General features: G+C 39.1%; 1 protein-coding gene across 1 annotated transcript in view; it reads right to left on the bottom strand.

The window, feature by feature from the left end:
• LOC144630293 (low-density lipoprotein receptor-related protein 2-like) overlaps nucleotides 1-27,243 on the bottom strand; it is an 85,013-nt gene that overhangs the window by 28,343 nt on the left and 29,427 nt on the right. Inside the window, exons 28-38 of the mRNA XM_078488623.1 lie at nucleotides 24,839-25,010; nucleotides 17,338-17,735; nucleotides 15,449-15,610; nucleotides 12,818-13,089; nucleotides 11,106-11,403; nucleotides 8,393-8,663; nucleotides 7,325-7,599; nucleotides 4,133-4,301; nucleotides 3,190-3,360; nucleotides 1,580-1,797; nucleotides 682-927 (exon numbers count right to left, since the gene is read on the bottom strand). Coding sequence (XP_078344749.1) covers nucleotides 682-927; nucleotides 1,580-1,797; nucleotides 3,190-3,360; nucleotides 4,133-4,301; nucleotides 7,325-7,599; nucleotides 8,393-8,663; nucleotides 11,106-11,403; nucleotides 12,818-13,089; nucleotides 15,449-15,610; nucleotides 17,338-17,735; nucleotides 24,839-25,010 — 2,652 coding nt within the window. The remainder of the gene's footprint in view (nucleotides 1-681; nucleotides 928-1,579; nucleotides 1,798-3,189; nucleotides 3,361-4,132; nucleotides 4,302-7,324; nucleotides 7,600-8,392; nucleotides 8,664-11,105; nucleotides 11,404-12,817; nucleotides 13,090-15,448; nucleotides 15,611-17,337; nucleotides 17,736-24,838; nucleotides 25,011-27,243) is intronic.

The raw sequence follows: 27,243 nt of genomic DNA, 5'->3' as shown, positions 1-27,243 counted from the left end.
TGTAGCGCACGCAGAAGCATTGAAATGGCTTTTTTGACAACTTGCGTGCACTTGCGAGTAAACTTGCGAGTCCGTTTGGCCGCCCAACGCAATTCTGTACGTAGGTTCAACTTGCGATTACTTGCGTCCACTTGCGTTACCGTTTGGCCAGGGCTTCGTTTGCCTGTGCGTTCAAGCATGCGTACGTGCGTGCGTCCGTGCGTGCGTCCGTGCGTGCGTGAGTGAGTTCGTCCGTCAGGTAGCCTATGTCACGCTTTCAGTTATTTGGGTAGTGGCGCCAAACTAAACGAACGCCTATTCCCTGGAGGGAGAGGGGGGTTCCCGTATGAAAGGGACGGGGATGCTCGTCTTCTCACTTGAAGGTGTCAAATAAGGATTTTGGTCTCACATAGGATGATCAGGGCAATGGCAACATTTTTTTGCCATCAAGGTCTCGTAAAGGGCTGAACATGAATGATTTTTTTTAAAAAAAGGAACGCCTTCATACTGTATTAGCGATCAGGACCGATCAGGCACTAAAAATGGTCACTTTGTGGGACGAAACAAGCTTAAGCCACGCTCCTATTGGCTCCTAGGGGTTAAATTCAAATTTTTCAGCAAGCATCCTCGTCCGTTTAATATCTAAGCACCTTCCCCTCCACACACCGGGTGCTTATTTCTTGCGGTCTATTCTCTACATACCACAAAGAGCAGTTAACTCGTCAGAGTTGTCGCCGCAGTCATCTTGCTTGTTACACACAAGCGAATCCAGCAGACATTTGCCATTTGAACAAGCAAACTGCCGCCCTCTACACACAACTGATTTGTTAACGCACTGAAATCCGTCTTTTAGAATCAATCCAGCCGGGCAGGAGCAGATACGCTTTCCCGCTTGAACCTCGCATAGATGAGAACAGCCTCCGCCATTCAAACATGGGCTTATAGTACCTGGAGAACAAGGTCAAATTCAATAAGTTAAGTCACGTTACTGTCACGCCACTTTAAGTTCAGGTCACGCTGGTTTGTCACGCCCAAGTTACGCTGTAGTACATAGAATAATAAGTTTGACTTTGGGGTTTCCTAGTTACAAACCAAAAACTGGAGAACAAGGTCAAATTCAATAAAATAGGTCACGCTACTGTCACGCCACGTTAGGGCCAGGCCACGCTGGTGTCACGTCATGTTAAGGGAATAGGCCACGCTTTAGTACATGGAACAATAACTTTTGGGTTTCCTAGTTACAACCAAAAACTGAAGAACGAGATCAAATTCAATAAAAAAAGATCACGCTACTGTGACAACAGATTACGCCAGGTCACGCTTGTTGTCCCGCTATGATAAAGGGTCTAAGTCACACTGTAGTACATAGAATAGACCTTTGGGGTTTCCAAATTACAAACAATAAACAAGTAAAATTTGAACTGTAAAACAGAGGGGAAAGCGCAAACATGCATATGTACGTTGTTTCTGGTAATACTTTGGCTGATCGAGAAAAAAAAATTGAACTAAAAAACAGTACATTTTAATTCAATGTTCCACTTCATGCCAACAGGAAAGAACCAAAACAAACCTAAACCTTCAACCTTCAACAATAACTTACAGTTTTGTCGTTCTTTGGCAAACACTTGTAGACCTGTCGGTCGATAATTCACTTTGCCTAACATCACAGCATCACCGCCAGTAAACTTGTCCGCTCTCATAACAGTTCCCTGAGAGTCGACCCAGTACAAGAATTCTCCAAAGACACCAATAAAGGCGGGAGGCGTTGAGGTCAAAAAAACTCGTGCACCAGTTCCATTCAGGAAAATACTCTCCACACTGCGAATAGAAAAAAACTCGCATTTTCAAAAATATACCCTATACCGTAAAAGTTCTAGAGAAGTTCATTTTTTTTAATAACTCCCCCTCCCTAGATGGTAAATCAAGTCAATTTATGAACAAGGAAACAAGGCAATTTTACCCTTTTAAGACATTTAAAGGGGCAGTGTCACGAGAAGTGTTCTAAGATTTTTTGTGTAAACTATGCTAGAACTGTGAGGGTACACTCGCTGGTCAGCCAATTATCCTTTCAAAAATAAACGAAAGGCGTAAATTCATTCTCCAAGATGTGAATAAACCGTCATCAATGGTTTTTCAAAAACACTGTAAAACTTGAAAACATCGACCCGACTTTTTCTAGTTCTAGGCCACTTTCTTCCTACCCATCCATAGCCACACCACTTTTTAACATTTTTCGCGACTAGTTCAGTACATTTTAGCAAGGCCAGGTCACTATTAGTAAATTTCCAATCACTACCAACACCTTCATTGGATTTTCAAGAAGTACTAAATTTCGGTGATACTGCCCCTTCAACTGATATATGATTTCAAATAAGCCCCCTGTCTCTAATCCCCCCCCCAAAAAAAAAAAAATGAGTCCGGGGGGGGGGGCTTAATTGAGCTTTTACAGTTGTTCTACTACTATAGTGCTAAAACCTTTAACAAGCGGACTTCTGGGCATCCGGACATCTGTAAAGACTTAAAAATAACATCCCACAAGCCATTTAGTGGCATGAAAGCCTTTTCATTCTAATGTCCCGTGAAACTTGAACACAAGGCAAAGACTTTGATGCAAATTTCAACCATGCTGGGTTTTAATTTTCACGCGCGCCGCCATTCTGGATTTTATGACGTCACACGTTTTCTTGTAGGGCAATCACTTATGAATAATAGGCCTTATCACGGTTTCCGACGCCATCTTGACGAGTAGGCAAAGCGGCTAGAAATTACAGTGTTTGTATGGAAATCCGACGGCAAATATCTTCTACAAAAATTGAATTCTGGACAACTCATGAATTGTAAAGTTAAGATACTAGGCAAAAGTTTTTATTCGCCGAGTTTGAAGAAAGCGTTCAGTTACGTTTTTAATTTCCCATACATTTGTCTATAATTTTTCCCATGAACCGCGTCAATCATGCGGAAAAAATACAGACAAATGTATGGAAAAATTAAAAACGTAACTAAACGCTTTCTAGGCCAGCTACATCCTTCAAACTTGGAAAATAAAATCTCTTGCCTAGTAGCCTAACTTTACAATTCATAAGTTGTCCAGAATTCAATTTTTGTACAATATATTTGCCGTCGGATTTCCATACAAACACTGTAATTTCTACCCGCTTTGCCTACTCGTCAAGATGGCGTCGAAAACCGTGATAAGGCCTATTTACTTACAAGTAAGTGCGCGAGTTGACAAAGAAGAGTCGGTCTGACAAGTAATCAAAAGCAAGTGTAGGGTAGGAGAAGGATTCAGAATTGGCAAGAGTGTTTACACCACTACCATCTGTGTTAGCCGTCTTTATGCTTGAGATCATAGCCGTTTTGAGCTCTCTCCACATTAGAAGCCTAAAAAACAAGAAATTAAAGCAGGTGATCACTTGCAATGAATCAGGGAGTCGAGGTAACTATGGGCAGCACAGGCATACATGTAACCACAGGGTTACCAAGAATGCGGTTACCACAGGGGTCGCAAGGACTCCAAGAAAACATGTACCCTCAAGAATACATGTAACCAGAAGGTACCCAAGAATGCACATAGCCATGGTGGGCCCAAGAAAACATGTAGCCGCAAGCTACGCTAGTCGATTAAGATGATTATTATACTTTATAAATTTTGTACCTATTTTTAAAATAGCTGGTATCCTTGCAGGCACCTTTCTCATAGAAAAAAAATAACTATACTTTATCAGAGTTAAGTAGAAACTCACCGTGTTCTTTAAAGGGGCAATTTTTTTTATTTATTTTTGGCTTAAAAGTATATAAAATTGTAGGTTCTGGACTGCAATCTTTTAGAATTTCTACTAGAACAATAACACTACTCGCCCTCGTTTTCTATGACCGACAGACAACTCGGCACTGTTCGCTTATAGAAATGTCGGGCTTTTAGTCAGCATAGATTTTTACGATTTTATTTCTCTGATTTCTTCTCCAAGTTCGTCAAAAATACTCCGCTACGCGTCGTAATTTCAACTCTCTTCTCGGTGTTTGGAAATGTGATTGAACACTCTCTTGCGTGTTTGATATATAACATAAAGACATAGAAACGCAGGTTTCATTCCCTGAATACAATCTAAACAATAATTAAAATTGTTTATGTGACCGGTATTGTGAACACTACCTTTGACAAGGCAGAACTATCAACGTAGTCGGTGCAACAGAAACGTTACTTATCAAGGTCTGCGGACTTGAGCCATTAACGTATGCCTTGCCAATGATATCTTTCTTTCCGTCCGCCCAGTAAAGTACTCCATCGATCCAGTCCAAGGCGACTGCAGTGGCATCTACGTCTGAGAGAATAAGCTATATATTAGTCTTTATACCATGCTATACAAAATACAGCCAATCAGAATACAGGAAAGCCGTTGTATATTCGACGGTATTCAACCCAACCTTCCCATCGTGCGCTGCGATCTTATTCTCGATGAAATTTAGTAAGCGTATTTTCTATGGCATGGTATAAAATAGTTACACAACACTTTCTCGTGGTATACTATGGAATATCCCACTTGTCACTTGTATTTTCTTCGTATACACACTCGCCTAAAGGCTCGTGTGTATGCCGAGAAAATACAAGTGACTCGTGGGATATTCCATAGTATACCACTCGAAAGCGTTGCATAACTAGTATATTTAGAGCGACTCTCCCTTGAGTTTCGAAAGTGATTTGGCATTCATTAGCTTTGTTTAACTACGCCTCAGAGCAACTTTTACTACTTGAATTTCGAAAGAAACTCGCGTTTGCTTTGGTTTTGCAATACTAAGTTTAGCAGCTTAGTTATTAGTTCAAAGACTCGCGGCACTTTTCTCGTCCTCTTAAAATTAAAAGGAAAATTTATGGTGACTTGCTGGGCTAAATCACGTTTCCCCGGGCTTTGTGCCCGCTACATCATACCATGTATTTGCTTCGAGTATTGATTGGTTCACTGGGTAGTCTACGTTCTTTGTGATTGGCCAGAGTGGTTCCTTTTGTTTTAGTTTTAAGGTGGCTCAACTGGATTTTTTAGGGGTAACACCGCTCAAGTTTAAGAATTAACTACGTCGCCATTAACAACGCTATCGAAAAACGATCACCACAGCTGTATTAGATAAAGATGAATTTTTTTCAGGACCAGTGTTATATTGACATCGGAGTTGCCATAGCGACGAAATGACGTCATTACAATTTTTACTTTCGCTCGTATTGCTCGGCACCAGGAGATTTTTTCGACAATCGCTCAAAGGAGCTTATACCACACATAGCTGCCTCGATGTTGGCAAAGTTTGAACAAATTCTATGAGAGCGTTTTCGAAATATTTGGGGATGAAGTTTTCGGGGCTATAAATACAGTCAAAAACATACTAACGAGAAAATGGGGTAATATCTAAAGAAAACGACGTTCCTGTGATTTGTAATTTCATGTTATAGTAGTTAGATTCCATTTAAAATCGTGTGTAAAACAGTGGTGGGGATTGCTTTGGTCGATTGCGAGAAAAAAGAATTTGATGAGCGTACGTTCAGGTGCTCTTGTTGCCATTTTTGTATATAATTTGGTCTATGCCTACAAAAGTGACAATAAATTAAAAACCGCTCGATGAATTTTTTTTAAAATTTGACGAACTCGAGGTTTGTCATCAATTGGTATAGCTTTCAAGTTTCAAGCTCATTGAAAATATTTAAGGCAGTAAAATTGGGCCTCCAATGTACTGATTTTTTCTCGCTGATTTCGTGTTTACAAGCGAGTGTCCTCATTATTCACGGGTATTGTCTTTAAGTTTCATATCCACGTGCACGACTTCAGCAAAAAAATAATTTGCATTGAATAGGACGCTCGACTGCTTTCCGAACAATTTTCCGAAACATGCTTATATTGCTTACAAAATTGTAACAGCATTTGTCGGGCTATTGATGTCAAGGGCCTCTGTCCAAAAAACGAAAGCTATTATTCTACATATATTATCCCTGCTATTCTCACCCCAAGGCAGATTAGCATGCTTCGGAAAAATTTTCGGAAAGCAATCGAGCGTCCTGTTTAATGCAAATGAACTATTTTTTTGCTGGAGCGGTGCACGTAGATATGACACTTGAAAACAATACCCGTGAATAATGAGGACACTCGCTTGTAAACACGAAATCTGCGAGAAAAAATCAGTACATTGGAGGCCCAATTTTACTGCCTTAAATATTTTCAATGAGCTTGAAACTTGAAAGCTATATCAATTGATGACAAACCTCGACTTTGTCAAATTTTTAAAAAAATTCATCGAGCGGTTTTTAATTTATTATCTTTTTTGTAGGCATAGACCAAATTATAAACAAAAATGGCAACAAGAGCACCGGAACGTACGCTCATCAAATTCTTTTTTCTCGCAATCGACCAAAGCAATCCCCACCACTGTTTTACACAAGATTTTAAATGGAATCTAACTACTATAACATGAAATTGCAAATAACAGGCGCGTCGTTTTCTTTAGATATTACCCCATTTTCTCGTTAGTATGTTTTTGACTGTATTTATAGCCCCGAAAACTTCATCCCCAAATATTTCGAAAACGCTCTCATAGAATTTTTTGAAACTTTGCCAGCATCGAGGCAGCTATGTGTGATACAAGCTCCTTTAAGCGATTGTCAAAAAAATCTCCTGGTGCCGAGCAATACGAGCGAAAGTAGAAAACGTAATGACGTCATTTCGTCGCTATGGCAACTCCGATGTCAATATAACACTGGTCATAAAAAAATATCATCTTTATCTAATACAACTGTGGTGATCGTTTTTCGATAGCATTGTTAATGGCGACGTAGTTAATTCTCAAACTTGAGCGGTGTTACCCCTAAAAAATCCAGTTGAGCCACCTTAAGACACTAAAGCGAAAATTACTCTATGATTGGTTAAAAAAACTCGCGTCATCTACTCAACCAATCATATTCAAAACCAAAACCAAGCGCGACTTGGTCACGGCTGTTTTCCCGAGCTTAGTGCTGACTATTGTTATTTTCTTTGCATTTTTGTTGGTTTTTACTTCTGACTGTGTTCTTTCCTGTGATTGATTACTGCAATTGCTCTAGTTTTCGTTTTACGACAGTCAAATTAACGAAAACCACTCTAGGCAGCCATGTTTTACTTAATTTATCTTATAAACTGACAAGAAGATTTCGGTGTTTTTCCAAAGATTTCAGAGCTATTTCCGAAGATACATAAACACTATCCGAAGACTGTTCCGAGAGATATTGGAAAAAGTTTTGACTATATAACAACAATGTTCAGTTCACTGACTTTGAAATGACAAATCACATTTTGTTAACTTTTGGGAATACCAACATAAAGAAACATACCACTAACAATCACCCTCTCGCCAGTGCCATTTAGGAAAATTGCCTTGATATCCCTTTTGTTTGCATCAGCAAAGTAGATTAGCTTTGAGTCGTAGTCAAAGTCTAGGGCGACCACATTGCTCCGTCTTCTAGTTATTGTGGAGAATGCTGGCGGTCTGCGAAGTGGACTTGTGGCTGAAAACCCAATTTTCTTCTTTCCAGTTATGATGAGGAAGCTGCTATCGTCCAGGCAGGACATACCGTTTGGCGCTACCTGGCCAGACACACACGCACACCTATAACACAAGCACACTGTTTTGAAATCCAGTTTCGGATTCTTTCAAAAATACAGTTGAATCCCGATAACTCGAACCTCCTGCTAACTCAAACCTTTTTGGATGCCCCTTCACGTCATTTCCTTACTTATTAAACTCTCAATAACTCGAACCCCTTATAACTCAAACCTTTTCGATTTTCCTTAAAGGGAACCTCAACTCTGATGACAAGTTGACGTTGAATTGTTTGGAATAATGCCTAAATTCAAATTTTACAGGATGATAGAAATAACATTTTATCGTAATAATAAAATAGGAAAAAAAAATGTTTTTCAATTTCCCGCACGCCGCCATTTTCGATTTTATGACGTGTAATAGTTGCTTAATATTGTTTCGCACAAAAGATCCTTTGCTTCCAAACAATAGCGGCAACCATTAAACCATAAAATCCAAATGGCGGCGCGCAGGAAATATAAAAGCGAGAATCTTTTCTATTTTTTGTTGCTATTAAATGTTATTTCTCCTTTGTCTCGTAAAATTTGGAATCAAGACATTATTCCAAATAATTCAATTTCAACTTGTCGTAAGAGTGGAGGTTGCCTTTAAATGTTCGAGCTATTACTTTAGCAAATACATACATCTATCACTCGAGAGAATGTTTCATTACATTTCCAAACACCACGAAATTCTTCAAAAATACTCCGCTTTGCGTCGTATTTCAATTCCCTTCTCGGTGTTTGAAAATGAGATGGGACACTCTCGTTTTTCTTTCTTGATAACGTGAGGAGATGGATAAAATGAAGACAAAACTAACCTTCTTTGTGAGGACGACACTGCTAAGCACAGCTCTGCACACCCACCGTTATTTACGCAAGGACCGCCATATGGCTGGCGATGTGGTGAAAAAACGCGTACATCTCTTAATACATCCACTCCTGCTGTAATGACTGTAATGTTTGTTCCATTGTGTTTGTCTGCTCTGAAGACGGACTTAAGGCCCGAGTCAGTCCAGTACACAAACCGGTCAAGCAGGGTTATACCGGTGGGCTCGTCCAACGATGAACTGATAAGTTTCTGTAAATTCCCTACAAGGCGTAAGAATGTTAAGTTAGTTATTTGGCTACCACAGTTTTTTTTTTTTTCACAGTAAAAACTACCTTTTTAAGCACAATAATCCATATCAAATGAAAGAACGTAATGTTTAAAACCTTTTATTTAAATGGTCACACGCACGCACGCCGACTTAAAAGTGAGAACCACCTTGTACAGCATAATAAACAGTGCCACATGAAAGTACTCCTCAGTAGCTTTCATTTGAATGGTCAAACACTCGGTTTTTATCCACAGACTTCAAAGTTAGAACCACCTTGTACAGCATAATAAACAGTACCACATGAAAGTACTGCTCAATAGCTTTCATTTGAATGGTCACACACTAGGGATTCATCCACAGACTTTTAAGTTAGAACCACCTTGTACCTGACTCGTCCCCATTCGTTTCTTATGCGAAAATACCAAGGCGCGAAGTATGATGGGAAGGAGGAGAGGCGCTGCTCTTCTTCCTTCCCATGATTCCCTCAGTGTTCAGCTTCCTAGACTCAAGACGGACTCAAAAGACGACTGGGGATGAGTCAGTACCACATGAAAGTACCGCTCATTAGCTTTCATTTGACTGGTCACACACGAGGGTTTCATTCACTGAGCGAAACATTTGAACCATTTTGGACAGCATAAAAGAGTAAAAATATAAAAAAAATCTGGGTCCTTCGAAGAAATTAAGCAAGCCTCTCACTACCTAGTCTTTAAAGTTAAAACCACCTTCATAATAAACAGTATCACATGAACCACCTTGTACAGCATAATGAACAGTACCACATGAAAGTACTGTTCAGTAGCTTTCATTTGAATGGTCACACATTAAGGTTTTATCCACAGACTTCAAAGTTAGAACCACCTTGTACAGCATAATAAACAGTACCACGTGAAAGTACTGTTCAGTAGCTTTCATTTGAATGGTCACACACTAGAGTTTCATTCAGAGACTTAAGGGACCATTCATTATCTATGCCAGGGGGTGGGCCGGCAAGATCCATCATCAAGCTAAACAAAATATGTTGACCCCCTTACAGGTAAAAGAAGAAAGGTATGACCCCTCTACATGTAATTTTAAAAATAGATAGCCCCCCCCCCCCCCACCCCACCGACCTGCAAAAAAACACAGAAACACATTAAACCTTTTTTAACAACTACTTACCGAAGTGGAGGTGGCTAGTGGTGGATAGTTTCCTCGCCGCTGGCCACCAACACTGAGGTGCATAGTTGTTTAAGTATGTACTAGACATTGAGATAAAGTAATCCTTAATGGAATATTTCTTAACTTATTTATTCCTGTCAACGATTACAATCTTTGCGCGCGAGTTGCTAGGAGGTGAATAGCAAAGGATTTCCCGAGTTTGAGTAGCCAATCAGAGCGTGCCAACAACGCTATCCACTGTTCAATGTACTTCATTCTAAACATAGTTATTGACCAATCACTTGCAATCAGTGAGAACAACAATATTATTGTTTTCTAAAAAATTCATCTTGGAAAAAGAACTAGTGAAAGATCATATGCTTCATCTTACTACAGAGAACAAAGAATCTTCACAAAAAGGACAGATTGAAAAGCGGCAGCAGAGACAACAGAAAAGTTTCGAGAAATATAACTGTGACACTCCTTGTCGCACTGGTGAATTCCAGAAACTAAAAATCCAAGAGCTGTAAAAGTATCTTACTCACTTTAATCTCCTGTTGAAAGGCAAGAGAGATGATAATGTCTGACGGGTTATTGCACATGTCTTACATACAAAAAGAAGCACTCTACACATAGTCCCTAGGCAAGACCCAGAAATGTTATTTGATAATGAATCTAGTGATTCTGGTGAAGATAGCAAAGGAAAACGTTGTTGCGCATTACAGTATAGTGCAGAGTACTCAGAGAGCGAGAACTATGCTGAGGAAAACAATGCAAAGGAAAATCTGGTACCAGCTTAACCGTTACCTCGCTAAACTTGATCTGGACGTAATATTGAGATATCACTTCGTGATACCTTGACCATTTCCTGTATAAACTATATCATTTCAGAGTCTCTTGACATTTTCCATTATCAGAAAGCAACAATGAAATTACATGTATTTATCAAAAATAATAAAACAAAAATACACATAAAAACAGATAGCCCCCCCTCTTTGTATGGAGATTTCCTGATGACCCCCCCTCTGAGTGTCCTGGATTTATCATGACCCACCCCCTATTCTTGCCGGCCCACCCCCTGGCATAAATAATGAATGGTCCCTAAAAGTAAGAACCACCTTGTACAGCATGATAAACAGTACCACATGAAAGTACTGCTCGATAGCTTTCATTTGAATGGTCGTGAACACACTAGGGTTTCATCCACAGACTTAAAAGTTAAAACCACCTTGTACAGCATAATGAACAGTACTACATGAAAGTACTGCGAACAATTTGTTACAATGATTCTTACCACCATCGAGATCCATTTTCCAGATGGCATCATCATACCGATTCACCCAGTAGACCTTATCCTCCTGGTAATCTAAGGTTATTCCCACTGGATGCCAAACTCCGGGTGTGCCCTTTTTCTGAAAAAGAGACCGCCGGTCTGTACCATCCATTGCAGAACGTTCCACTTTCGCCACAAGGTTCCAGCCTCCATCTGTCCAGAACATGAGTCCTTTAGCTGGGTACACTGCTATGCCTTTGGGGTTGGTCAACCCCGTGGAGATAACCACTGTTCTGTAGGTGCCATCTAATCTACTAACCTTGTAAAAGAAGAAATAAGAAAAGATTGGGTGTAGTAAATGTACTCATAAAGGCCCAGCCAAACACATGGAACAATTCAACGCAATGTATAGAGCAGTTTTCACTTGAGTGTCGAAAGTAAATTGCGTTTGCTTTGGCTTTGCATTACTACGCTTAGTGATTGGCTTAAAAATCTCACGCCACTTTCTTAGCCAATCAGAACTAAAATCAAAACCAATCGTGACTCGCTCGCGCACGTTTTCCCGCGCTTCGTGCAAGCCACATGTATTTGCTTCGCGTTTTGATTGGTTCACCGGATTGTCTGTGTCCTTTGTGATTGGCCAGAGCAATTACTTTGGTTTTGGTTTAACGACACTCAATTGGAAACTGCTCTATTACAGTTAAATTACAACACTTTTGTACACTTTTATTACAGTTAAATTACAACACTTTTGTATTTTTACTTTTAAATTTCAAATGTAAACGCACTGAGACGTATGTAAAGTGCGTGCAAAGAACTGTTATTATTATTATTATTATTATTATTATTATTATTATTATTATTATTATTATTATTATTATTATTATTATTATTAACATGTTGCACACTTTTAGCCACCCTGTAGTTGCATCATGTTGAAGGGTGTTGGATGAAGATTGAAAAAGGTTAAATTTTTCGTGCAAAATATTTGGATATTGTATGATGTTGTTCTAGTTTGGCCAAGATCTTGCAACAGAGTTGCAGCGGAGCATGCACACTATATCGATTTGCTATTTCAAAGCACCATCCAACATGTTGCAACAGAGTGGCCAAACGTGTGTAAAATGTTGTACACAACAATGTTGCGCTATGCTGGGTTGAAATGTTGTGCGTTTGGCTAGCTCCTACTAGAAATGTCGCAACACGTTCCAACAATCTTGCACTGTGTTGCGTTTAAATGTTGCGTGCGTTTAAGAGGGCCTTAAGATTATTTGTTCCGTTTTTCGTCCTTGAACACTGTCAAACGGCAAGTAGGGATGATGAGAATTTGCATCACCCGACGACTTGATTCCTTGTTTGCAAATCCAACTATAATTTGACAAAAATAGCAAATATCCTTTTCTAGTTGAAGATTAACTGTTCAATTTTTTCAACCCTCCCTTAACAATGTCAAAATATTGTCGCACGGTTGGATGGACAAAAATTAGCATTGCATTGCATTGTGTGTGTGTGTGGTGAGGGGGGGGGGGGGGGGAGAAAAAGAAGAGATGAAGGCAACGACCATTTGTTGGCGAAACGGTGAAGTGTTCCACAACTTTTGTCTCAAATAACAATGATTTGATTTTTACTCTTTTACAATTTTCGACTGGCTTTGCTTTACCAAAAAGCCTCTCACATGAAACCATCAAGCCTTTTATTTCTAGTTGGAACTACGACAATGAAGCTACATATACCTCAATGACGTCATTGCCAGAATCGGTCCAAAACAGGTTTCCAGCCACCCAATCAACAGCCAGCCCTTGAGGCCTACGGAGCCCAGAGTCTATGATGTTCTTCTTTGCAGTTCCAACTCGTGATACCTGGCCAATCGTGTTTGTGCGGTCGTCCGCATAGAAGATGAGACTTGAGTTAAAGTAGAAGTCTACCGCATAACAGTTACGTACAACTCCTAACGGCTGCATTACTTGTTCCGTGCTGTTTGGGTCCAGAGAGATGCCATGAATTTCTTTTAAGGAGAAGAGAAAGAGTTTTACAGTTGACTTCAGTTTACTTCGGCCGCCCGCTTTGCGAAGAAATTCGTTGGGAAATTGGAATCTTTGTTACAAAGTTGCCAATTACGTTTAATTATGTTATCAAAAAGGGCTTTGCTACGCTAAACTGTTGGAAAGAAATGTCATAAAAATATAAGTATAAAATGTTCAAAAACCTTTATGTTCAGCGAGCCGTAAACATGTTTTATCGGCAAAACTCTTGCGTGATCGCTGATGCGAAACGTTGTCTTACGCTTCAAGCTACTTGTACTTCAGCTTTCCTTGACCAGTTCTAAAATCATCGAGGTCAGATATCGCCATGACTTTTAAGCAACATGTCTTGTTTCTCCTCAACTACCAAACTTGGAAAGTTCAGTCGGGCCGAAGTTGGGAACTTTGTATCGAAGTTCGCAATTTGATTCGCAAACTCGCAACGTAATTGGCAACTTTGTAACAAAGTTTCCAATTTCCCAACGAACTTCGCCGGCAACGCGGGCGGCCAAAGTAAACTGAAATCAACTGTAAGTAAGATGGACTATTTTGAAAGTAAAGTCAACTCAATAATTATATTGTGCATTGCATTACAATAATTTTCAATTTACAGTGTCATTTCGATTTAACAAACGAGCCCTGGTATAACAAAATCCCCGTTGTAACAAACACATTCCAGAAGCCTAAAATTTAACTTGGGTTAACTTTAAAAAAAATGGCCCAACTTTTTTGAATGGAAATGTCATCTATACCGTTCAGAAATTATCATCAATCAGTTTACTATGTGGCCGTAATTTTGCCAAGAAAACATTGAGACTAGAGTTAACCAAAATACCGAGACCAAGCTTATTTAAGGTAGATTATAATTTAGATTCTCGCTACACTAACACGAGACATTCAATGCGAAAGTTTATTAAGGTTGGGTCAGTCAGTCATCTGATACAAGACATACTCTGATTACAATGTTGAGCTATACAGAGAACAACTATTAGTTCTACGTGCTACGCCAGATACGAAAAACCGAGACCCCGAGGAAAGAGGAGGAAAAGTTGAAACTAAATACAGTAATTAGACTTTACAATTACAGTAGAACCCCGGTAATTCGAACTCGGATAACTTGAACAACCCCGCTATTAAACTCGAACAGACTTCCAATTCCCTTGGATTTGAACCCACCTTTCAGTCTTATTCAATCGATCCCGATAACTCGAAACCCCGCTAGCTCGAACCATTTTTCGTTTTCCTTCAGAGTTCGAGTTACCGGGGTTCTACTGTATGAACAAAAGCTGTACAAAAAATACTTAAAAGAAAAGAGCAAGCAAGTAAGATGAGGACTGACCGACCTAAAATAAGCTAAATCTCCCGCCAAAACCTTAATATCTACACATCACATAACAACCCGCGAACCTCTCAATCGTGCCCTCAGAATATTAATTTCTGACAGAAACCCATAAGGGTTGAAACGTGTAACTCCCTATGATTCGCATTGTACAAAGCGTTTGCACATTCGTTTACACTAAGTACCATATTTGTAAAAACACGAGAAACATTTAACCAATCAAAATTACTATATTTGGATTAAATTTGCGGTGCGCGCTAAATCGCGCTCGATGGCGTAATCTTGTTTTTGAACAAGCTTGGTTGAATAAAGTTAAATTTGGTTAAATTCTCCTGTTTCATCGTCATGAGGAAGTCTGGAGAACTTCGCTTCGATACACTTAATGTATTTCTTTAGTTTCTGTAATAAATTTACGGCGTTTAGGTCGAAATTCAAGCAACTCACCGGAACACCAAAAATTATGTTGCGTGTGTCATTACATGTATAAAGCATCCGCGTACAAATTCTTCGTGTGTCCAAATATGGTACTTAGGCCCGGTTCATACGTCACATTTCTGCCGTGTTGAATTTAATTCAATTTAGTGCGGCAGAAATGCGACTGTTGATTCATACGTCGCATTGTGTCGCACTTAATTTGGAGGTTATACTGCAAGTTGTGTTTACTGGCCAGCCGGACTATATATCCAAACGCAAGATATGTGTATTTTTATTAGATTCGACACGGCTGAAATACAACGTTTGAATCGGTGTCGCACGGATTTCTGTCGGATAATGCGATAAGACTAGTCGAACGTGCGGCAGAAATTCGACAGCCGATTCAGACGTTGAACTTCTGCCGAATTTAATTCGTTTAATTGAATTCGACACGGCAGGAATATGACGTATGAAGCGGGCCTTAGCAAAATTAATATTCAAAAGCTGTGGGCGCGCGTTACACGTTTCGACCCTTGTGGGTTTCTGTTTCTGACTAATTCATGTCATTCAAACGACAGAAATTACATTACCAAATGCTGTAGCGTAGATTAAAAATGTATCGACACTCTCACAGGTTTTGCCATCAGAAGTCAACGAGAATCCCATTGCACAGGCACACCTGACTAACATGGACCCCAGAGGAAGACACAGCTGAGTACAGTTACCATTGTTCACAGTACAACCACTGATGCCTACGACAGAATTATTTTACAAATGAACAAGCTGCTAATTTTTCATGTATACCGTAAAATTCCGGTTATAAGCCATGCGCTTATACAACTTTTTGTTTTGGGTGGGCTTATAAGCGGAGGGGCTTATATCCGGGAGGGCTTATAAGCGGAATAAAAAAAAAACGTTCCGAAACGAGCCACGGGAGTGTTGATCGAAATACGTTTTTAAGTTAGAAACACATAAAAACAACATTTAGCCTTGTTCAGTACTGTCAATCAGCAGAGGGGGGCTTATATCCAGGGGGGGCTGTTTCCTGGTAGATGGGCTTAAAACCGGGGGGGGTTTACAAATTTACAGTACTTGTCTAACATCCCATTGACACAAGTAAAACATGTTCACAGGAATAAACGTTACGTGAACAGAGATCAAGTTTAAGTCAACGAGAAATCGCCGCGTAAAGCTCAATCTCAAAAGCACTAATACAAAGTACATGTATAAACGAAAGAGAAGAGTTCTATTAGATTCAGTAAACAGACATCTCCACGTTCTTTTTACACAATGGGCGTTTGACCAGAAGTATCGTATATTGTATATCAGATGTCACGCTACAAAATAACGCATTATTTGTTGAATAATCATTCAACACAGAAGTTGTCAGCTACTTTTAACGTTATCTTTTGCCAAAACCCTTGAATTTCATCACTTCTGCAAGCATTGCTTTCCGTTTATTTTTTTCTCACGTGAGTTTTTGGCGCGGGTTTTGTTGTACATGTTGTACATGTCCACCGACAAGAAGCTCAGTTGTAGAAGGGAAAAACCATAAAAAAATGCAGTTATGCCTTCTCCCTCAACAGCTTGAAAACAGCGAACTTCAAAAAAGCAAAGGAAAAACAACTTCTACCTTTGTACGTTTCCAGGGCCGTAACCAGACTTTTGCCATAGACGAGGCAAGATCTTGCTAGGGGGCTCAGGGGGCATGCCGCCCAGAAAAATTTGAAATCTAGTAGCTCTGAAACTCTTTCAGAGACATTTTTCATGAGGTATTTCTTGAGAAAAATCATTCTCGTTCAACTGCGGATTATTTTCCCAACAAAACATACATTGTTTTTAATTTGGGCAAAAATCTAGACGAGGCAAGTGCCTCGTCTTGCCTTTTGCTAGTTACAGCCCTGTGGTTTCTGAAGGACAACCTTTCAAGAAACAGCTATTACGCAAACACCAAATGTTACATTCAAAGAACCTTTTTATAACATACCTTATTATAGGAAATTAACGCTTGTGTTAATTAAGGTATTTGAAATTAACGCGACTTAAATTAACGCGAATTGAAGAAAAATTACTTCCCAATAAAGGAAATTAACGCGAAAGAGGGGGGTAACATTTCAAAATGAAGGAAATTAACGCGACGTACACAACAGGAACAAGTTTATTTCAACACTTGTAGGCGTATAATCTTAAAACAAAAACAATGCTCATGGTACTTTTTCCACTTTGAGCGTTCTTCGCAGTATCAGTGATAGTGGCAGATCAGAAATAATGTTTTTTCCTTGGAGTCAAAAACGTCTGGACTGTAACGTGAAATTGGGGCGAAAATAATGGAAATTTATGTTATGGAAATTAACGCTCCACTTAATTAACGGTGCGTAAATTAACGTTAACAAAAATTAACGCGACTTAAATTAACGCGAATGTTTGAAATTCGCGTTAATTTCATGACGCGTTAATTTCCTATGATAAGGTACAATACCTGTTTGTTTTTCTTTAGCAAATATGCGCACACCATACAGATACTCCGAGTCTTCCTTAAGCACAGTTCGTCTCCCATAACTTTCTCCAAACTTTGGGCCGTAGAAGATACTTGTCTTTCTCCAATCCGTCCAGTAAAGGTTGTCGTTATAAACATCCACGCCAAAAGGATGGGGCGTTAATGCAAAATGAAGTTTGGGATTTGATCCATCAAAGCGCAATGACCCAATCCCGTCCAGTGCAGCATCGCACCAGTAAAGCCTATTAGCCTTAAAGTCTATGGCAAGTCCGTTAGGGTGTTTAAGTTGGCTTGTCCTGATGGGAGTCCTGTTCGAACCGTCCATAGAAGCACGTTCAATTCTGGCTTTATTGTCTTCCCAGTCAGTCCAAAACAGCAACCTGGTAGGCAAACAGAGGGACATATGTGTTACGAGTTGAACTCAAGCAATAAAAGACCACTGAAAGACCTCAGGGCTTGAGAAAAATACAGTTCAGTCGTCCAGGACAGGATGATTTTCTTGACTGGCAAGTAGCTTTCCATTTCTACTTGCCCGATGGGTAAGGGCCCAGGCAAGCCGTTTGCCGAGTAAATAGTCAAAAAAAAAATATTCAAGCATGCCACTGCCCCGGGCAAGCAAAATTTGAGAGCTGCTTGCATGTCCAAAGAGCAAGCTGGAATTCAAGCTAATTTCAAGCCCTGAACCTATTAAGGGCATGGTGGTGGAACAGTACAATCTGACCTTAGGACTAAACGATATTGTCGTTCCACTTTGAGAAACCAGTTTATTCTCTGTAAAACCCTTAAGTAAATTACCGGGGTCAGGGCTCGAGACAAACGGTAGCCAACTAGCCAAAGGCTAGTAGAAATGCAGTGTTGGCCAGTAGATTTTGGACTTTCACTAGCCAAAATGGCTAGTGGAAATTTCAGGCAGTTTTGTGAAAAAAAAAAAAAACCGCAAATTGAAATGACTCTGAGAGAACAAAACTAACAAGTACACTGTTGACATATATCGAAGAATGTGGACAAGCTAAAGTTACCGAAAAGCGAACAAACGATCATTGATAGCTTCTTTTTGGACTTTCCGGTGACGAAAGCAACAAGTGAAAGAAAACTGCTTCTGCTAATTATTAGCCGGCCTGGGAAATCGAGCATTATGTGTAGGTTGTAACGTTAATCAGTGATCGGGTAAGATTGCATGAACAACGAGGGTGAGAGGTCGCGTACGTGAACGCTTTCAAAAAAGCTTTCATGTACACATTTAAGATTCGGTTACGTTGGATACCCGAGATTATTCTGCAGTGGGTAGGAGCAAAAAAGCGAGGAAATGACCCAATGAAGACAGCAAAGTGCCTCCATGAAAACCAAGTTTTTGTCTTCGTGGAACACAGACTTTCCATGGATTTGGGAAGATAAACCTATTTTGTCCGATTTGTCACTGTCTTTTGTCTCTGCTGGTTTGGGAGAAAAAAAAAGAAAACCATGCTTGAAAGTTCTGGCTAGTAGAGTATTGGTTTTGGCTGGTGAAATCAAAGGTGTCACTAGCCACTAGGCTAGTTTGCAAAAAAGTTAGTCTCGAGCCCTGGGAGTAGATCATCTCATCTCCATTTGCCAAACGTAAATTTCACAGAGAATAAAACTGTGCAGTATATCCAACTAAGCCAAAACGCGTTTTCATTCACATTCACATCTCGCATTACATTATACGTTACACAACGTCATATTACTGATCGCTACCGATACATACTTTTGTATGTAACTGTGTATAATTTAGTTATGGACATTGTTTTTTCATCTATTTATTTCTCTTACATCTCCTGTTGTGCAATTTACAGATTTCCCATAATCAAAAATATGCGCCCAACCGGTACCTGGGAGGCCATGGGTTCGATTCCCGTCGGGGACTCAGAATTTTTCTTTGTCCCATGCTCGTGTCATGTTGAACATCTAATCTTTATTATGCCAACTAACGTTACTAAAAATTAATACAAAAATTAATTCACCAGATGACTCTAGCACTATATTCCGTTGTTGTTGTTATTGAGGTTGTTGAAGAGCGCATGCGGCAGCATGGCGTACGGACGAAATCTCTAACGCTCCGCGAAGTATGGGCGCTCATGTCAGTTCTCGAAGCAAGTAGCAGTTAAATCAATTTCCGACTACTTAGTTCAAGTTTCAAGAAATGCAAAATATCTAATTTATGGCAAATAAGAGAAACAAAAAAAGAAAACAGAGAGGATCAAACTCTTCGACTCAAAGCGAGTCCGACATGATGAACGAAGAAGGAGACCAAGAAAATATCAAAAGCTCTATCGATGCTTTGATCAAAGCGATGGAAGCCGGTTTCGCCAGCTTACGTGCCGACTTCGACAAACTCAGACAAGAACTCAAACATGAGATTGAAGAGATGAGAAGCGAAGTAACATCGTTGAAAGAAAGCGTGAGTTTTACACAAAGCGAGGTGGACACGCTGAAGGAAAAGGCGAAGGAAAACACGAAGGAAATGAAGGATGGGCTGGAAGATCTCAGCTTGAAAGTAGCTCAGCTCGAAAAGAAATTGGAATCCGCAGTAGAAGAAAACATCAAGCTAGAACAGTACACCCGACGAGAAAACTTACGTTTCAACAATATCACAGAGTACGAAGGTGAAGATTGCAAAGCTCTGATTTGTGGTGTAATCCAGAACGAAATGGGCATGGATCCCCGCGTCGAACATCAATTTCCATGCAGTGCACAGAGTGGGGAAGAAAATCGACAACAGATGTAGACCCATCATCGCCCGATTCATCAGCCGTGAAGACAGAAACGAAATTTGGAAAAACCGAGGTAAGATAAAGCGATCAGAAAATTACCCTGGTGCGTACATAACCGAAGATTTTGCGAAGGCGATACAAGATGAAAGAAAAGTATTAATTAAAGCGATGATGAAGGCAAGGGAAACCCAACAGCATCCAAACGCGAAGGTGGTTGGACGATATCTTGTAATTAATAACGTGAAATATGATTATAAGAGTATCCCTGCCTACTTAAAATAATTTTTCTCCTTTCCTCTTTCTCTCTATGTAACTTTATTTTTTACAAAAAAGCCTATGCAAATTGATCGCAAGGACTAATGAGTTGACCCATCTACCTATTATTATGATTACGACAGTCAACTCTGCTGGGACTCGAACTGACAATGGAACGTTTTTACGTGTGCTTTTTTTGTCGCCTTTTTTTTTCTTTGTATGTGTTTCGCTTGTTTTAAAAACACAAACATCATGTTCTGCTATAATAACCACAACAACATTAGTTTACTTTTTCTGCATGGTTTTTTTCCAATGTTTTCTCCGATGTTTTATTTACGGATCTTAAAATAGGTTCTCTTAATGTGAGAGGACTCGGGGATAGACTAAAAAGAAGAGAAATGTTTAATTGGCTCAGAAGGAAAAAGTTTTCAATTTACATGCTTCAAGAAGTGCACTGCTCAGAATTCACAATCCCTGTATGGTCTGCTGAATGGGGATACAAAACAATTTTTAGCTGCTGCACCAGTGCTAAAGGAGGCGTCGCTATTCTATTCAACAACAACTTTGCTTTTCAACTCGAACGAACATACGTGGATCCCAATGGTAGATTTATTATCTGCGATATCACAACAGATAAAAAATGTGTAACCATAGCCACACTCTACGCGCCTAATGAGGACGATCCTGACTTCTTTTCGAATTTTTTTGACCAACTTAATGACTTTGAGTGCGATGATGTAATAATTGGAGGGGACTTCAATTTGGTTTTGAACCTGGATGTAGATAAAAAGGGCGGACTCGCTAGAACACATACAAAATCGGTTAAAGCTCTAAAAGAGCTTTGTGCCGAACTTGATTTAGTGGACGCATGGCGAATCCTAAACCCGGACAAGCGCAGATATACGTGGCGGCGCAAACGCCCAGAAATTCAATGCCGTTTGGATCTCTTTCTTGTCACGCAAAGCTTAATGTGTAATGTTAAATCAGCTAATATCGCCACCGGATACAAAACAGACCACTCTTTAATAGAAATTATAATTGCCACCCACTCTAATGAGAGAGGCCCGAGCTTTTGGAAACTTAATACCTCGCTTCTATCAGAAATTGATTATATAAACCAAATACGAGATACAATCAAAGATACTCACGAAAATTACAAAAATGATTGTTTTGTCGACGATGCCCTTATGTGGGAAATGATAAAACTAAAAATTAGAGAACAGTCTCTAAAATATTCAACAATTCAAAAGGCAAAAGTGTCACGGCATGAAGAAGAACTTGAAAAGGAAATTAATAATCTGCAACGCTTCGTTGAATCCAGCAATATCGAGGACAAGGATAAGGAAGACACGCTGCACGCTTTAGACTCAAAAAAATTAGAATTAGAAAAAATAATTGAACACCGAACAAAAGGTTCAATCTTGCGAGCTAGATGCCGATGGCACAATGAAGGTGAAAAGAATACAAAATACTTTCTAAACCTAGAAAAACGCCATTATAAACAAGGGACAATAAGCCAATTAAAACTGGATAACGAAAACTTTGTCAGCACAGACAAAGAAATTCTGAACGAGTGCGAGAACTTCTACAAACGCCTTTACAGTTCAAACAATTGTTCTCAAAATGAACTGACAAATAGCATCTTCTTTGGTTCTCAAACGGAAAAAAAACTAAACCTAACTGAACAAAAAGGTTGTGAAGGTTTACTAAATAAAGCGGAATGTCTAAAAGCACTAAAGGACATGGAATGCAACAAGACCCCGGGCTCTGACGGTTTACCAGCCGAATTTTACAAAGTCTTTTGGAATGATATCTCCGACCTCTTCTTAAATTCGATAAACTACGCCTACCGTATTGGGCAGCTTTCAGTAACTCAAAGGAGAGGTATCATAAAACTCATACCAAAAAAAGATGCAGAACTCAACTTAATAAAAAACTGGCGCCCGATATCTCTCCTTAACTGCGATTACAAAATAGCAGCTAAAGCTATTGCTAACAGATTCAAGCAGGTTATCCCAAATATCATTAGCCATGATCAAACCGGCTTTCTTAAAGGCAGATTTATTGGAGAAAATATTCGACTTATTGATGGCATTATAAAGCATACAGCCGCAAAGAACATACCAGGGCTCCTACTCTTTCTTGACTTTGAAAAGGCCTTTGACACGGTAGAGTGGTCTTTCCTACAAAAAACCTTACAGTATTACAACTTTGGACAATCTGCTATAAACTGGATCAGGCTCTTTTACCATAACACAGAAAGCTGTATTCTCAATAACGGCTGGTCTAGCAATTTTTTCAAACTTGAAAGGGGGGTAAGACAGGGTTGCCCTCTGTCTCCATTTTTATTTATTCTCGGTGTAGAAATATTAGCCGAAACAATAAGGAAAAATAAAAATATTAAGGGCATAACAATAAACGAACAAGAAGTAAAGATTAGTCAATACGCAGATGACACTACCCTTGTTTTAGATGGATCATCCGCCTCTCTAACAACCTCTTTACTAATATTAGACCTCTTCAGCGAGATTTCTGGTCTTCGATTGAATAGCAAGAAAACTGAAGCTTTGTGGATCGGTGCCAATATTGGAAAAGAAACACATCTCTGTCCTCAGAAAGAGTTTAAATGGGTAAGAGATAAGGTTAAGGCTTTAGGGGTATGGCTCTCCACCAACCCCGAAACCACCATAGAAGCTAATTACAGCGAAAAACTAACCAAAATCAGAAATAGCTTAAGCTGCTGGGAACTGCGCCGTTTATCCCTACTAGGCAAAATCACAGTCCTAAAAAGCCTTATTGCTTCTCAACTGGTCTACATCTTGTCCCCTCTGCCATCCAACCATAGCGCTATAGCAGAAATAAATAACATTTTCTTCAATTTTCTATGGGATGGCAAGGGAGACAAGATAAAGCGTGATATAATGATCAACGATTACGAGAATGGAGGGCTTAAGATGATTGACATCAAACTTTTCAACAAAGGCCTTAAATCAAGTTGGGTAAAAAAATATCTAGATCCGGAAAATCAAGGTAAATGGAAACTTTTGCTCGATTCTGAATTACGAAATTTCGGTGGTGTCGAACTTTTTCGTGGCAACCTCAATAAGCAAGATCTGTTAAAAATTATCAAAACAACAGACAGCTTTACTTCAGAAATACTCCACATCTGGGCAGAAATCTCACTTGAAACTAGCATTTCCTCTATCGATCAGCTAAAGGCGCAAAGTCTATGGCATAACTCTCTTATACGTGTTGGAAACAAACCCATATACTACCGTTCATGGTCTGTAAAGGGAGTTAAAAAAGTGGGTCATTTAATGAATGATGCGAACAGCTTCTTATCATTCTCTGATTTCACAGAGCTTTACAACATAAAAACAAACTTTCTTACTTTTCAAGGCATCTTATCAGCTGTTAAGGCCTTACAAAAAAGCAACGGAGCAAACTTTAACAACTGCAACACTGCCTACGAATCTACTTTTGAGACCTTTCAAAAGACGTCAAAACCAAACAGACTAACGTATAAAATCCTTACGAGCAAAAAACATAGGAGCCCAGTTGAGGTCCAAAGAAAATGGGCCACACAATGTATATCTGAAACACCAGATGATATCGACTGGAAGGCAGTTTACAAAACACCCTTTCTATGCACCAAAATCTCCAAATTAATTGTGTTCCAATTTAAGCTACTACACAGAAGACTAGCGACCAACATTTTTCTTACCAAAATAAACCTCAGGGATAACGAGCAGTGCACTTTTTGTAAAAAAGATAAAGAGACTCTCATCCACTTATTTTGGACTTGCGATATTTCCAACCTTTTTTGGCAAGAATTTAAACAATGGATAATTAATCGTGGAGAACTTTCGGAAGCTTTCAATTTGTCGGCATATATTGCACTTGGGCTTAAGCCAAACGATGACAATAAACTAAACTTCTACTTTTTGGTCGCTAGATATTTTGTATGGATATGCAAAACACGCAACACCTCTCCGGAGATAAAAAGCTTTCCCCTTTTCCTCTCACATTATAACACAGCGATCCTTTCCGCGTAAATTTTGAGGAAAAAAAAAACCATGCTCAAATCACTTTATGTATTTGCTTTATATTTTATTTAACTTAGTTTACCTATATTTCGATGTTTGTCTCTTTTTTTTTTTTTTTTTTTCTTGATCGTTTTTTTTTTCGTTTATTTATTTAATTTTTTTTTTGTGTCCTTCTAAACTAACGCTTTTCAAAAGTTTGTAAGCACTGCACTGTATAAATGTACTATTAACATAATAATTATTGTACTATAAACGTCTTGTAAGTCTTGTAGGTACTGTGTCCTTGTAAATATTGTAAGTAAATGTTTTGCAATATCAATAAAATAAAATAAAAAATAAAAAAAAAAATAGTTTACACTTGTTGTTGATGTCGTTGAATAAGAATACGAAATAGCACTTGTTTTGCAGATAACGGTTTTGGCTCCACAAACACAGAAGTTCATATCTTACCCCATCAAGGGATGAACAACAATTCCTCTGGGTTTAGCCACACCTGAGGAAATCAAAACCTTTTGATAACTGCCATCCGAGCGAGCGACCCCAATAACTTTCTTCCCCGCGTCTGTCCAGTAAATGTTCTTTGCTGTCCAGTCGTATGATATACCCTCGGGTTTGGATAAACCTGGAAACAAAAAGTAATTTAAGGTCATTGCCCTGAAATAGAACTGAACACAATTTTTTAACCAAACTTCGCCTATTGGTTTATTACTTTAAAGGAACTTAAATTTTGAAATAAAAAAGGGGGGTCACCAGATTCGAGTACTAGCAAAGTACACGTTTTTAGCGATAATTTATTTTTTAAACACAAGAATTGACCTGTTTTCATTTTACAGAAAGAACTTGATGGCTACACCCAAAATATGAGAAAAAATTGATAGGTCACCAGACTCGTTTACGAGAAAGCGACAATTTACTTCTCTCGCGGACTAAGCCACATAGAAAAAAGCCGCCATTTTGTTTATGTGCGCGCGCTCGCGCGCGCTTATTACGCGTAAAATTCTGCGCAGTAAGGATGCGCAATGCAATACAGGGCAATGACCTTAATTGATCACTTGAGTGGTAGAACCGCCGTTAAGAATTTGAACCGGTGGCGTCAGAATTCTTATCACGTGATTGAAAAAAATTGGCACGTGGACAGCACTTGTTCATTGGGAAAACCAACAAAAAGCTTCGTGATTTTCGGAAACTCTGTGCTGCAAACAGCATGGAACACTTTATAATTTAACAAAACCTGCTTTTCTTCAAGGTTGAATACATCTCATGAGTTTTTTCAACCCTTTTGCCTCGATAGGGTCATTATTTTTCCTACAAATTCTGGAAAAACGGTGTTTACACGGCCATGGAGCGACCTTTTAAATCACATCATCACTGACAAGACGATCGCAAACACGAAGCACGTGACAACTTTTTTTAGACCCTGTGACAATTTTTTTCAATCACATGATCTGAATTGTGCCGCAGCTGGTTCAAATTCCTAACAGCGGTTTTACCACTCTATCACTCTTTTAGTAAACAAAGCTAAAAGCTATAAAAACATCAAGAAAAACCGAACGTTTTCGACGCATTGTCATCATCAGGGTTAACACGTTGAAAACGTTCAATTCGTTCTCAATGTTTTTATAAATGTTTAGCCTTCTATATAAATTATTTTTACCTTTTTAGCGAATATTTTGTCAAAAAGTCATTTGTTTGTTACACTTAGAAACACTAATAATAATCAAAGGCTCTTCGAGCAACCTCATGGTAATTCGATGAAGTGCCGACCTTCGCATTTTTTCCAAATTATCCAAATTAGCGTCCAATAATATAACGCAATCTCACTTTATTACTAACGTTCATTACTAACGTGACACGAGATGTCGTGACACGAAACAAAAACGTGCTGCTGTGGATGTCGTGTTAACTAAAACATGTCACGTGGCAAGCGTAATAAAAATTTATAATAATTTAAGCGTAACTGCATATAGCTTATGGCTGCTATCAATAAAATCACAATCTCACTTAATTTGCCTTTTAATGTTTTCTTGCGTCAATGGGTCATTGATAGCTTTTTTTTCAAATAAGCGTCCAATAATGTAAAACAATCTCACTTTGTTTGCGTTTGAATGTGTTATTTTTCATGGAAGCTGCGGCATTGATGGTGCGTGCTTTCAGGTTTCGTAGCACGAATTCTATTTTTTCACCACAAAAAATATTAAACTTTTTAGCATTAAGTAAATTTGTTTTGTGAATATGTTTACCTTTCTGTCAGCACATATAGCGTTATTTTGAGCAGCGAATAAAATTTGAGAGAAAGATGGGCGTTTCTGCTCGACTTAAAAAGATGATAATCGGATTACGTTGACACGAGATGACGTGACGCGAAACAAAAACGTGCCATGAATGTTGTATTTACTTAAACACATCAGATGGCGAGCGTAACTGCGTGTAGCTTATAGCTGCCATCAGTAATGTCACAATCTCACTTCATTTGCCTTTGCATGTTTTCTTACGTGAATGGGTCATTGATAGCGTATGCTCTGAGGCTTCGTACGGCGAATTCTATTATCTGTTATAACCGGATCAGAGGATATGTGTAACTGATCCTCTTTCGATTTGTTTTGTAAAAATTCAACCTTGTTCCCTGGAAGAGGGAGACCCTGGGAACGAGGTTGGAGAATAATTTGGTTTGATCGACATGTGCTGAATGGCGTTTTAAAGAACCTTTCTGTCAGCACGTTTACTGTTAAATGCATAAGTTAATTGCGGTTTAATATCAGAATGGAGTGAGTGAGTGAGTGATCCGTGAAAGAAACACGTGACTTCGAGAATGATCACTACACCTTCATTACCATTCGGTAAAAACCAAAACCAAA

This window comes from Oculina patagonica, chromosome 11, assembly GCF_052425735.1.
Source record: "Oculina patagonica isolate OP01 chromosome 11, crgOcupat, whole genome shotgun sequence".
Lineage (NCBI taxonomy): Eukaryota > Metazoa > Cnidaria > Anthozoa > Scleractinia > Oculinidae > Oculina > Oculina patagonica.
This window is presented reverse-complemented; position numbering and strand designations above follow the sequence as displayed.